Below are 14,158 nucleotides of genomic sequence, written 5' to 3'. Positions count from 1 at the left end.
AATGTCCTTTAGATATATGGTGACCAATCGCCCTATATATGGGGGAGGGTGAAGTGGAACATACTTCTTGGGCCACCTTCCGTGTTCTGGATGGTGATTCAAGCTTCCTTCAGCTTCCTTTATTACAAGTGATGACATGCACGTGAAGGTCTCTTTGTGGTGATAATTTTCCCCAATCTGGATATTCAAGATCCAGGTCACCGCGTCATTTTACAAACCACAAATATAAGCTCACATTTAGCTTACAGGTACAGAGAAGGTCTCAAATCCATGGAACACAAAGATAGGTTACCCAGGCTGAATATGTTTTCACTGGAGGAACGGAGGGTGAGAGGTGATATGATTAGTATGTTCAAATACAGGATTGGGAATCATATGAAACTGGGAGATGATTGGTCACTAACAGGCCTATACTTAGGACACGCGGCATGTACTGGGGCTCGAGGAAAATAAATTCTGTACCAATAGAGCAGTAACATTCTGGAACTCATTGCCGGTGGGGTGGTTACAGCAACTACTGTTCATTTAAATCAAAACTGGATACATTTTTGGCCACTAGGGGAACCCTACAGATATGACTTTCTCAAGTCAGTAGTTACAAGTCAGATAGGTTGAACTCGATGGACTAACATCTTTTTTCAGCCTTAATTACTATGTTCTGTTACATAAACATGGTGGATGACCTATTTATAAAGGTTTATTTTATTGGGGTCCTCTCATATCCATAGGAGTGAATTTTGTTCTTTCTATACTCCAAGACCATCAAAGAGGCTTCTTTGTATAATTAGTACCTGCAGCATTGGAAGCCATTCCTGCTTTGCATATCATGGTTATGTTAATGTAAATGGGCAGATGTTCTAAACTTTAACGAGTGCTAAAGTGGGAAGAGATAACATACCCACCAATCAAATTCTAGCTGTCCTGTTAGGGGCTGTATTTAAAAGCTTTATTATATTGAGGACTCTACACATGTTTTGGAGAAAATTAGGGATATACTGTAGATTGGAAGGACAGTTCCAACTTCATCACATTCGATATAGAATTGTTCTACTCCAATATAGAATTAGGCTTAAAAGCAGTAGAGTATTTTCTAATTGGGAGTCCTAACAGTTTATTTTACAGTCAATTCAGTTTATTCTTCAACATTATTATTTCATTTTTGATTCACAATATTTTTTACAGGTATGAAGGACCGCTATGGGGACCAGGTTTGTCCCAAAATTTGCTGACCTCGGGGCAAGCCTGGTCCTCTATGGCAGGTATATTGATGACTTCATTTTTGCTTGGGATGGGGATTTGGAGTCGGTAGTTAATTTCACTAATAGTTTTGTATTTTAATGATTTTGGTTTAAAATGTACAACTAATTATGTATCATCACACATAAGAGTTGCCTCGCCTGCATATCACGCTCACTTTTGGGATTGGGAGAATAACAATGGAAAACATTCATGAAAAAACGTACATAAATAATAATAATAATAATAATAACATATATACCATGTCCTCAGTCACTGTGTGTCTCCTACAGATGGGCCCAGTAACAGGAATACCCCAGAGAGATGTCCCCGACCTCTGTATTACCAGGATAATCACATATATACCATGTCCTCAGTCACTGTGTGTCTCCTACAGATGGGCCCAGTAATAGAGATACCCCAGAGAGATGTCCCCGTCCTCTGTATTCCCAGGATAATCCCATATATACCATGTCCTCAGTCACTGCGTGTCTCCTACAGATGGGCCTAGTGACAGAGATACCCCAGAGAGATGTCCCCTCTGTATTCCCAGGATAATCACATATATACCATGTCCTCAGTCACTGTGTGTCTCCTACAGATGGGCCCAGTAACAGAGATACCCCAGAGAGATGTCCCCGTCCTCTGTATTCCCAGGATAATCACATATATACTATGTCCTCAGTCACTGTGTGTCTCCTACAGGTGGGCCCAGTAACAGGAATACCCCAGAGAACTGTCCCCCGTCCTCTGTATTCCCAGGATAATCACATATATACAATGTACTCAGTCACTGCGTGTCTCCTACAGATGGGCCCAGTAACAGAGATACCCCAGAGAGATGTCCCCGTCCTCTGTTTTCCCAGGATAACCACATATATACCATGTCCTCAGTCACAGCATGCCTCATATAGATGGGCCAGTAACAGAGATACCCCAGAGAGATGCCCCCGTCCTCTGTATTCCCAGGATAATCACATATATACCATGTCCTCAGTCACTGTGTGTCTCCTACAGATGGACCCAGTAACAGAGATACCCCAGAGAGATGTCCCCGTCCTCTGTATTCCCAGGATAATCCCATATATACCATGTCCTCAGTCACTGTGTGTCTCCTACAGATGGACCCAGTAACAGAGATACCCCAGAGAGATGTCCCCGTCCTCTGTATTCCCAGGATAATAACATATATACCATGTCCTCAGTCACTGCGTGTCTCCTACAGATGGGCCCAGTAGCAGAGATACCCCAGAGAGATGTCCCCGTCATCTGTATTCCCAGGATAATTACATATATACAATGTCCTCAGTCACTGTGTGTATACTACAGATGGGCCCAGTAACAGAGATACCCCAGAGAGATGTCCACATCCTCTGTATTCCCAGGATATTCACATATATACAATCTCGACAGTCACTGCATGTCTCCTACAGATGGGCCCAGTAACAGCGATAGCCCAGAGAGATGTCCCCGTCCTCTGTATTCCCAGCACTGTACAGAGGAGACTAGCAGGACCCCACAGCAGGATCAGGTAGGTGGGATGTACCATAGTGAGTTCTCACTACATGATCTGTAGAGAAGCTGTGTGTGTCTCATACACTAATAAACTGTTCTTATTTAGGGTGGAGGCCTGACTAATATTAGGGTACAATTGACAGAGGGAGAAGAGACATATGTGACTGATATTAAGGTAGAAGATACAGAGGGAGAAGAAGAGACGGATGTGACTAATATTAAGGTAGAAGATACAGAGGGAGAAGAAGAGACGGATGTGATTGATATTAAGGTAGAAGATACAGAGGGAGAAGAGACGGGTGTGACTGATATCAAGGTAGAAGATACAGAGGGAGAAGAAGAGACGGATGTAACTGATATTAAGGTAGAAGATACAGAAGGAGAAGAGACGGATGTGATTGGTGACCAGCTGTGTAAGAATGAGGAAATCCCCACAGATATTAGCAGAGGTGAGTATTACAGAGAGTCTCATATTCTCCTTGTTCTATCACTACAGCAGCCTCTTATCCTGCACCCTCCTCTGTCACTACAGCGGCCTCTTATCCCGCACCCTCCTCTGTCACTACAGCAGCCTCTTATCCCGCACCCTCCTCTGTCACTACAGCAACCTCCTATCCTGCATCCTCCTCTGTCACTACAGCGGCCTCTTATCCCGCACCCTCCTCTGTCACTACAGCAACATCCTATCCTGCATCCTCCTCTGTCACTACAGATGGACCCAGTAACAGAGATACCCCAGAGAGATGTCCCCATCCTCTGTATTCCCAGGATAATCACATATATACCATGTCCTCAGTCACTGTGTGTCTCCTACAGATGGGTTCAGTAACAGAGATACCCCAGAGAGATGTCCCCGTCCTCTGTATTCCCAGGATAATAACATATATACCATGTCCTCAGTCACTGCGTGTCTCCTACAGATGGACCCAGTAACAGGAATACCCCAGAGAGATGTCCCCGACCTCTGTATTACCAGGATAATCACATATATACCATGTCCTCAGTCACTGTGTGTCTCCTACAGATGGACCCAGTAACAGAGATACCCCAGAGAGATGTCCCCATCCTCTGTATTCCCAGGATAATCACATATATACCATGTCCTCAGTCACTGTGTGTCTCCTACAGATGGGTTCAGTAACAGAGATACCCCAGAGAGATGTCCCCGTCCTCTGTATTCCCAGGATAATAACATATATACCATGTCCTCAGTCACTGCGTGTCTCCTACAGATGGGCCCAGTAACAGGAATACCCCAGAGAGATGTCCCCGACCTCTGTATTACCAGGATAATCACATATATACCATGTCCTCAGTCACTGTGTGTCTCCTACAGATGGGCCCAGTAACAGAGATACCCCAGAGAGATGTCCCCTTCCTCTGTATTCCCAGGATAATCCCATATATACCATGTCCTCAGTCACTGTGTGTCTTCTACAGATGGGCCCAGTAATAGAGATACCCCAGAGAGATGTCCCCGTCCTCTGTATTCCCAGGATAATCACATATATACCATGTCCTCAGTCACTGCGTGTCTCCTACAGATGGGCCCAGTAACAGAGATACCCCAGAGAGATGTCCCCGTCCTCTGTATTCCCAGGGTAATCCCATATATACCATGTCCTCAGTCACTGCGTGTCTCCTGCAGAGGGGCCCAGTAGCAGAGATACCCCAGAGAGATGTCCCCGTCCTCTGTATTCCCAGGATAATCCCATATATACCATGTCCTCAGTCACTGCGTGTCTCCTACAGATGGGCCCAGTAGCAGAGATACCCCAGAGAGATGTCCCCGTCATCTGTATTCCCAGGATAATTACATATATACAATGTCCTCAGTCACTGTGTGTCTACTACAGATGGGCCCAGTAACAGAGATAGCCCAGAGAGATGTCCCCGTCCTCTGTATTCCCAGGATAATCACATATATACCATGTCCTCAGTCACTGTGTGTCTCCTACAGATGGGCCCAGTAACAGAGATACCCCAGAGAGATGTCTCCGTCCTCTGTATTACCAGGACTGTACAGAGGAGACTCACAGAACACCACAGGAAGATCAGGTAGGTGGGATGTACCACTACATGATCTGTAGAGAAGCTGTGTGTGTCTCATACACTAATAAACTGTTCTTATTTAGGGTGGAGGCCTGACTGATATTAGGGTACAATTGACAGAGGGAGAAGAGACGTATGTGACTGATATTAAGGTAGAAGATACAGAGGGAGAAGAGACGGATGTGATTGATATTAAGGTAGAAGATACAGAGGGAGAAGAGACGGGTGTGACTGATATCAAGGTAGAAGATACAGAGGGAGAAGAGACGGATGTGATTGGTGACCAGCTGTGTAAGAATGAGGAAATCCCCACAGATATTAGCAGAGGTGAGTATTACAGAGAGTCTCATATTCTCCTTGTTCTATCACTACAGCAGCCTCTTATCCTGCACCCTCCTCTGTCACTACAGCGGCCTCTTATCCCGCACCCTCCTCTGTCACTACAGCAGCCTCTTATCCCGCACCCTCCTCTGTCACTACAGCAACCTCCTATCCTGCATCCTCCTCTGTCACTACAGCAGCCTCTTATCCTGCACCCTCCTCTGTCACTACAGCGGCCTCTTATCCCGCACCCTCCTCTGTCACTACAGCAACATCCTATCCTGCATCCTCCTCTGTCACTACAGCGGCCTCTTATCCCGCACCCTCCTCTCTCACTACAGCGGCCTCTTCTCCTACACCCTCCTCTGTCACTACAGCGGCCTCTTATCCTGCACCCACCTCTGTCACTACAGCGGCCTCTTATCCTGCAGCCTCCTCTGTCACTACAGCGGCCTCTTATCCCGCACCCTCCTCTGTCACTACAGCGGCCTCTTATCCCGCACCCTCCTCTGTCACTACAGCGGCCTCTTATCCCGCACCCTCCTCTGTCACTACAGCGGCCTCTTATTCCGCACCCTCCTCTGTCACTACAGCAACCTCCTATCCTGCATCCTCCTCTGTCACTACAGCGGCCTCTTATCCCGCACCCTCCTCTGTCACTACAGCGGCCTCTTATCCCGCACCCTCCTCTGTCACTACAGCAGCCTCTTATCCCGCACCCTCCTCTGTCACTACAGCAGCCTCCTATCCTGCATCCTCCTCTGTCACTACAGCGGCCTCTTATCCCGCACCCTCCTCTCTCACTACAGCGGCCTCTTATCCCGCACCCTGCTCTGTCACTACAGCGGTCTCTTATCCTACACCCTCCTCTGTCACTACAGCATCCTCTTATCCCGCACCCTCCTCTGTCACTACAGCTGGGCTGTCACCTGCTCCTCAGTGCAGCTCTTACCCAATGTTACCAGTTTGGGTAACCCAGAGATGCCAGCTTGCCCTTAGGACCAGCTTTGGGGCATCCCTTATGCCTTCCCTTTATGCTCTTTGTTTCTGTTCTGTTATATTACTGTTCTCCTTGTTAGGATTGTTGTTCTCATTCCTGAATAGTGTTTATCCCCTCTCCCCTGTTCATTACTCCTATTCTGTCTTTAGGGGCTTTGTTAGGCAGAATAGTGACACCCAGTCTTACAGTTCTCTTACACTGCCCGGCTCCCAATACCTCAGTGTCTCCCAATGCACTAATATAATAAGGGTTACCTCATCTACATAAAACCCATTATTTGCTGCATGATATTTAGTACTGTAGGAAAGTATTTATAACGGAATAACTTGTACTCACTAATAGTATGAAATGGGTGAGGGGAAAGGGAAAGAGCGATATCTCTATATCTGTATGTTATTTCCAGCAGATGGACACAGAAGCAGGAATACCTCGGAGGGACGTCTTATTCTGTCTCCAGATTATAAAACAGAAGATAACATCACACAGGATTCTCCAGAAGACACCTCCATTACCCTAAATATACAGCCAGTGCCTCACAGTGCAGATACATCACCTGATACTTCTAACCCTGAGGACTGTTCTCCTGGTAACTCAGATACTGCTACACATAGAACAGCTCATACAGGTGCTGACATATTTAACTGTTCTGAATGTGGTACATGTTTTATAAATCAGTCAGTTTTTATTAGACATCAGAGAACTCACACAGGCGAGAAACCATTTCCATGTTCTGAGTGTGGGAAATGTTTTACCAGCACTTCATATCTTTTTAAACATGTGAGAACTCACACGGGTGAAAAGCCGTTTCCATGTTCTGAGTGTGGGAAATCTTTTGCCCAGAAATCAGATCTTGTCCGACATGAGAGAACTCACACAGGTGAGAGACCGTTTCCATGTTCTGAGTGTGGGAAAACTTTTCCCGAGAAATCACAGCTTGTCATACATGAGAGAACTCACACAGGTGAGAAGCCATTTCAATGTTCGGAGTGTGGGAAATCTTTTGCCCAGAAATCAAATCTTTTCCAACATGTTAGAAGTCACACAGGAGAGAAGCCATTTCCATGTTCTGAGTGTGGGAAAACTTTTTCATGGAAATCACAGATTGTCATACATGAGAGAACTCACACAGGTGAGAAGCCATTTCCATGTTCTGAATGTGGGAAATCTTTTTCCCATGAGTCATACCTTGTCCGACATGTGAGAAGTCACACAGGTGAGAAACCATTTGCATGTTCTGAGTGTGGGAAATATTTTATCAGTAAATCAGAGCTTGTCCCACATCAGAGAACTCACACAGGTGAGAAGCCGTTTCCATGTTCTGAGTGTGGGAAATGTTTTACCCGGAAATCAGAGCTTTTCCGACATGAGAGAACTCACACAGAAGAGAAGCGATTTCCATGTTCTGAGTGTGGCACATCTTTTGCCCAGAAATCACAGCTTGTCCAACATGAGAGAACTCACACAGGTGAGAAACCATTTCCATGTTCTGAGTGTGGGAAATCTTTTACCCAGGAGTCAAGTCTTGTCCGACATGAGAGAAGTCACACAGGTGAGAAGCCATTTCCATGTTCTGAGTGTGGGAAATCTTTTGGCCAGAAATCAGATCTTGTCCGACATGAGAGAACTCACACAGGTGAGAAGCCATTTCTATGTTGTGAGTGTGGGAAATCTTTTGGCCGTAAAACACTGCTTGTCCGACATGTGAGAACTCACACAGGTGAGAAGCCATTTCCATGTTCTGAGTGTGAAAAATCTTTTGCCCAGAAATACCATCTTGTCCGACATGAGAGAAGTCACACCGGTGAGAAGCCATTTCCATGTTCTTAGACCTGTAATTCAGACCTGATCACTGGGCCGTGAGTTTTCAGAGCCCAGCGACCAGGTGCACAACACGCCATACAAGTACATTCCCGCCCATATGCACGTCTACAAATGCTATTGCAGCTGTGCAAAGGAAGAAATTAATTCAAGTAAAAGTGGTGATTCCCTGCGCACCGAGTGTGTTGTTATGTTTCTATATAAGCTCCGGGTAGTGCTGCTGGGGCTCAGGCTGATCTCCCTGATTTGTTATATAGAAATGGTTTGTTGTGGGAAACAGTGCTCATTACCCTATCTCTAACATGCTGTAGTGGGGCGGAGTGATGGTAATCAGGCAGTGTGATGTTGTTGCAATATAAATACAATCTGCCAGTGGTTTCTATGACTTTCAGAATGAAACAGTGTATTGCTACGTTCCGTGACTATTGCCCGCATGTGAATGGTCCTGATTGCTGTGATTAGGAGGGGATGAGAAATGTTTAGCACTACAGATGGATTGCTGGGTAAAAATGTGATTTTAATACCTACCGGTAAATCCTTTTCTCGAAGTCCATATGGGATACTGGGAATCGTTCATGATAATGGGGAAAAGTTGGTATCAACAGGAGACGGGCACATACAAAACTTTCCACTGGGTGTATTGGCTCCTCCCCTCTGCATCCCCTCCCACCAGCCAGTTAATAGAAAACTGTGCCGAAGGAGAAGAAACGAATATGAGAAGGAATACAGTATGTGTAATATAATATTTGGTGAGATTCATCCAGCACACCCAAACAACAACGATCACTAGTTATTCTGTGGTCGCTGAAGTGACCTCATTACTTTGAATACAAGTGGTCGCCTCAGTACCATAGCAAAAATAGTTGGTCATCATAATGACATCAATTGAATAAACAGTCATCTTAGTGACAACAAAGTACAGCTGTTCACCAAAGCGACAACAGATTTAACGAATGGTCACCGTAGAGACAACAATACACCTTTGGTCACCTGAGTGAGAACAAAAGTAACAGGAGGTCACCTGAGTGACCCAACAGCTCACACCAGTGAGAACAACAACAGAACTCCGCACAGAGGTGGGCGCCCTGTATCCCATATTGACTCAGAGAAAAGGATTTTCCGGTAGGTATTAAAATCCTACTTTTTTCTTACATCCATATGGGAAACAGGGAATTGTTCATGACGATGGGGACATACCAAAGACACCAGAATGGGAGGGAACGTGTGGAGATTGTCGCAGCACTGCCTGCCCAAACTGAGTATTATCCCCGGCCTGGGCGTCAATCTTGTAAAATTTGACAAATGTATGTTGACTGGACCATGTAGAGGCCCTACATAATTGGAGAGCCGAGACTCCACGAGCTGCCACCCAGGAAGTCCCCACAGAACGAGTGGAATGGGCTTTCACCCCAGAAGGTGTTGGAAGGTTCGCCACAACATAAGCCTGTTTTATCGCTGCACAGATCCATCGTGCAATAGATTGCTTGGAAGCAGGACATCCTTTCTTTTGAGCATCATATAGAACAAAGAGACACTTTGTCTTAAAGACTCTGGTCGCACACCCGGAGAGCCTTAACCACATAGAGAGAAGCTGGGACCTCAGATTGAGGGCCACTAGCCGGAACCACAACAGGCTGGTTGTAATGGAATGCAGACACCACTTTAGGGAGAAAACACAGGTTGGTATGCAACTCCGCCCTGTCCTCATGGAAGATCAATATGGGCTCTTACAGGCTAATGCCCCTAATTCAAAGACCCACCTAGACGAGGCTAAGGCTAACAAGACCACAGTCTTCCTAGTGAGGTACTTCAGGTCTACCTTATCCAAAGGTTCAAACCAGGAGGACTGTAAAAACGACAGGATGACATCTAATGCCCACGGTGGAGTGGGAGACACAAATAGAAGCTGTATATGCAAAACACCTCGAAGGAACGTCTGTACTTCAGGAATATTATCCAGCTTCTTCTGAAAGAAGATGGACAAGGCCGAAACCTTTGAACCCAGTCATAGGCCCAAAGCCAACCCAGACCGTAAGAATCGGAGGAATCTGTCCAGTTTAAATTCAGCCAGAGAAAACTTAAAGTTTTCACACCATCCCACGTATTTCATCCAAATGTGATGGTAATGCGATGCAGTAACATGCTTCCCGGCTTGCATCATCGTGGTAGTCACCGATGCATGAAAGCCTTTTTCCGCTAGGATCTGCCGCTCAATCTCCAGACCGTTAAACGAAGTTGCTCTAAGGCCCGGAAGACGCATGGACCTTGCATGAGCAGGTCTCTTTGTAGAGGGAGATGCCACGGGTCGTCCACTTGCATGGCCAGAAGGATGGCATACCAACTTCTTTTTGGCCAATCCGGGGCCACCAGAATGGTCTAGACTCCATCATTTTGGATATTTTTGAGAACCGGAGCCACCTACGGGATTGGCGGAATGACATAGACCAGGTTGAACAACCAATTTTTCCACTGCCTCCACCTGAGGGTCTCTTGTTCTTGAGTAATACCTTGCCACCTTCCGGTTGTGTCTGGATGCCATCAGGTCTATCTGTGGGGTCCCCCACTGAGCCACAAGAGCACAAATAATTGGTGTTTTATACTTCATTCCCCAAGTTAAGGTTGTGGCAACTGAGGCAGTCCACCTCCCAGTTGTCCACTCTGGGAATGAAAATGTCTGAGAGGGCCTAAATGTTCCTTTCTGCCCAGGACAAGAGCTTTGTCACCTCTCGCATATAGGACCTGCTCTACGTACGTTTAGGAACGCCACTGTCGTCATGTTGTCTGATTGTATGCGAATCGCATGACCGACCAAGAGAGGAGCTGCTTCCAGTAGTTTATAATACGCTGCTCTCAACTCCAGGCTGTTGATGTGGAGCTTTGTTTACAAGAAGGTCCACTTCCCTTGGAAGGCCCTCCCCTTCGCCACAGCCCCCCAACCCATAAGACTGGCATATCTGTGGTGACCAGAATCCATTCCTGGATACCAAATATCCTGCCCGCCAGCAGGTTGGAAGTGTGGAGCCATCATTGTAGGGACAATCTGGTTTGGGACGATAACACAATCTTCTGGTGTATGTGAAGATGAGAGCCAGACCATTTGCTCGGAAGATCCAGTTGGAATAACCTGGAATGGAATCTCCCAAATTGGAGTGCCTCGAATGAGGCCACCATCTTTCCGAGCAACCTGATGCACTAAAGCACCGAAATCTGACGTTGTGCCAGTATGTCCACAAGGAGCAGCTGAATGGCAGATATCTTGTCCCTGCGAGAAACACTTTCAGTTATACAGTGTCCAAAACCATTCCCAGATAGAGAAGTCTTTGGGTGGTATCAGGGAGGACTTCGTTATGTTCAACCACTAACCGTGGTCTGTGAGGGTTCGCATGGACACCAGTAAGTCCTGTTGTAAGGCCTCTTCTGACCGAGCTTCAATAGCAGATCATCTAGAGATGGGATGACACATCCCTGAGAAGAATCATCATCATCTCCACCATCACCTTGGTGAATATGTGCAGGGCGGTCGACAGACCGAAGGAGTCCTTTACATCCAGGAAGCCAAAACTCTCGTAATTACGGCCTGCAGGAACTCCATTCTAAACTTTATCATTTACACAAATGGGTTGAGTGACTTTAAAGAGAATTGGGCGTACCGGGCCATTCGGCTTCAGAACCACCAATAGGTGTGAGTAATAACCCCAACCTCGTCCCTGAGGAGGGACTGGAATCGCTACCTCCTGACTGAACCAGCTCATGAATTTCCTGTCACAAGATCATCCAATCTGCCGGCAATGCTGGTAGTCCGCTGTAGCACCAGACGAGCACCCACTGCGAGGGGACTCGCGGAGGTGCCAGGCAGTCATGTGGAGGGATTGGCAGCAGCTGCACTGGAATGTGCTGCAAAGGAGGAGGGCTTCCTGTACTTACCACAGAAGCCCCTATTCAAAATGAGCAGGTTTTTAAGGGAGGCAAAGCCGCTATCAGACAAACCGCCAGTTAGCGTGTGGCAGGTACACGCATTGTGCAGGGGTTGGGAACATTTGGTCTACAGCGTGATGGCCGACAGTCATTGGGTCGACATGGGAAAAGGTCGACATGGTTCTAGGTCGAAAGGTCATTCGTCCGACAATGTCTATGTCGACAGTCAATAGGTCCACATGGGGTTTTTCACCGTTTTTTTTACCTGAATGTCAACACAGTCGACATGGACACAGTTTCAAGTGCACCGCATCCCCTCGCATCGCTTGCTGCGCTCGGCACACTATTTTATTCTCCCACCGCGCCCTAGTGGATGGTAGGGCATGAAATACCGCCTGTCGGCACATGTCGGCTCCAAAAACAGTGACAAACCCCATGGCGACCTTTTGATTGTCAAACTAATGACCTTTCAACCTAGAACCATGTTGACCTTTTTCTATGTCGACCTGGACCCATGTCGACCTAATGACTGTCGACCGTAATGCTGTAGACCCGCATGGTGTTTAAACCCTCAACTCTTCTCTCAATCCCAGCAGGAGTTAAAGCAGACTCCCTAAACACTTGCAGCAGCAGCAGCAGTGGATTGTCTTATTTTATTTTTATATTAAGCCAATTATTATTATTATTTTCTTTATTAAAGGGCCAGAACCTGTAGTTTTGTATTTTTCTCTTTCCTCCCAAGAAGGGACATCTAGTAAAAGAGAGGTCTTCCACACTGCGCTTGGAGTCATTACCAGCGACCCACTGGCACAGCCAGAGGGTCCTGCGACCAGACACCGCCATAGCAGTTGTGTGCATTAATGGCACCTAACTCCTTCTGTGCATTACTAAGCATCTTTGTTAGGAGCAAACTGTGATCCTCAGTGTATCAGAACCACACACACAGCGGTGGTCGGTCAGGATGGTGCTGGGGATTGGAATAATCACATACTCAGTATCCCTCATTTATCATGTCTTTTTTCCATGAGGAACAGGTAAGGATCAGCCTCACTAATGATGTGAGGACACCTTCTCCAGCCTTGATTTAATACTGCTGGCCCAAACAGACACCTGGGAGTCTGCCTGCTGCCCCCCACTAGGATGAGGGGGCACCCCCCCCTGAGACGGGGCGACATGCATGGCTGATAAATTCACTCATGCTTCCTCATCACAAGTGACTTATTACAGTGTGCACCATAGCTTAACAAGCCAGTGGGACAAAGACTCAGAGAGGCCCAGCGCACGCTGTACCGTAGCTCTCACATTGAAGAGCTGGTAATGAAGTGCATATGAACCACAGTAATATATATATACATATAATATATCAGAGAATGTGTACACAGGGTAACGCTTCATAGCACTAAAACTTTCAGATTCCCTGCACTGGCGTTTCCAGCACCCAGGGAAGAAGCCGTTTTTGGCGCATTTCTCAGCTACTAACGAGCCACTAGCTGCAGGTTTGAACATTCGCCTTTTTCACAAACCCTTAACTCCATTTTTATATATTTTTATTGTTTTAGTTTTATCATTGAGCTCTAATCTTGCCTCCATACTGTATTTATTATATGTTTCATTGCATTGTATAGGTGTATGTGTGTCCTGTGTACAGATACAGACCATGTTTTTTAATCCAATCCATCTGTAGTGCTAAACATTTCCCATCCCTCCTACTCACAGCAATCAGGACCATTCACATGCGGGCAATAGTCACGGAATGTAGCAATACCCTGTTTCATTCTGAAAGTTATAGAAACAAGTGACAGAACTTAATTCAACCATCAATTGAATCCCCCCCACACCCCCATGTGTAGTGCTACGAAAGCTGAGACTTACTCTGCAGTGCGATGGTTGTGAGGAGATCGGGACCACTGATGGCATCAGCATCCCTCCCTGCCAATGGCCTGGAACCGCCCGCATATCTAGGGCACTACAAGAAAATGCCGGCATTATGCCCCCAAACGCCCAGCGCCTGTCAATCAACTTGCGTTTGCCCATTGTCCTTTGTGAACCTCTCCTACAGGCCATGATATAGAGCAGAGAGAGAGGTAGAACCATGTGTATGCAGTCTTCTAGGTATGAGCTGTTATATTGCCTATCCCTTATTATTACTCTGTATTATACATGTTGTACTAGAACCGTCCTTTTAGCATCTGCTTTAATGTTTTGCACAATAGATTGTACTTAATAAAAACCTAAAATATAACCATCGAGTGTGGCCCCTAACAATTGCATGGTTTCCCTTTTATACTCCGGGCCCTATTG

General features: G+C 46.3%; 1 protein-coding gene and 1 non-coding gene across 7 annotated transcripts in view; one reads left to right on the top strand and one right to left on the bottom strand.

Moving 5' to 3' along the window:
- LOC146010028 (uncharacterized) overlaps positions 1 to 14,099 on the top strand; it is a 38,221-nt gene extending 24,122 nt beyond the window's left edge. For 3 of the 6 annotated variants that reach the window (XM_083150844.1, XM_083150840.1, XM_083150845.1), the window contains exons 4-8: positions 2,670 to 2,767; positions 2,858 to 3,200; positions 4,712 to 4,809; positions 4,887 to 5,130; positions 6,528 to 14,099. In XM_083150844.1, the coding sequence (XP_083006970.1) occupies positions 2,670 to 2,767; positions 2,858 to 3,200; positions 4,712 to 4,809; positions 4,887 to 5,130; positions 6,528 to 7,951 (2,207 nt within the window). In that variant the 3' untranslated portion in view covers positions 7,952 to 14,099. The remainder of the gene's footprint in view (positions 1 to 2,669; positions 2,768 to 2,857; positions 3,201 to 4,711; positions 4,810 to 4,886; positions 5,131 to 6,527) is intronic. The other 3 variants (XM_083150842.1, XM_083150843.1, XM_083150841.1) reach the window with 3 other exon arrangements.
- LOC146012813 (U8 small nucleolar RNA) lies at positions 12,785 to 12,914 on the bottom strand. The gene has a single exon (XR_014445813.1). It is a non-coding gene; the product is annotated as a U8 small nucleolar RNA (small nucleolar RNA).
- Positions 14,100 to 14,158: the final 59 nt, after the last annotated feature.

The sequence above is a fragment of the Crinia signifera genome, chromosome 6 (genome assembly GCF_055691185.1).
Source record: "Crinia signifera chromosome 6, ASM5569118v1, whole genome shotgun sequence".
Taxonomy (NCBI): Eukaryota; Metazoa; Chordata; class Amphibia; order Anura; family Myobatrachidae; genus Crinia; species Crinia signifera.
Note: the sequence above shows the minus strand (reverse complement) of the source record. Positions and strands in the feature narration are given on the sequence as shown.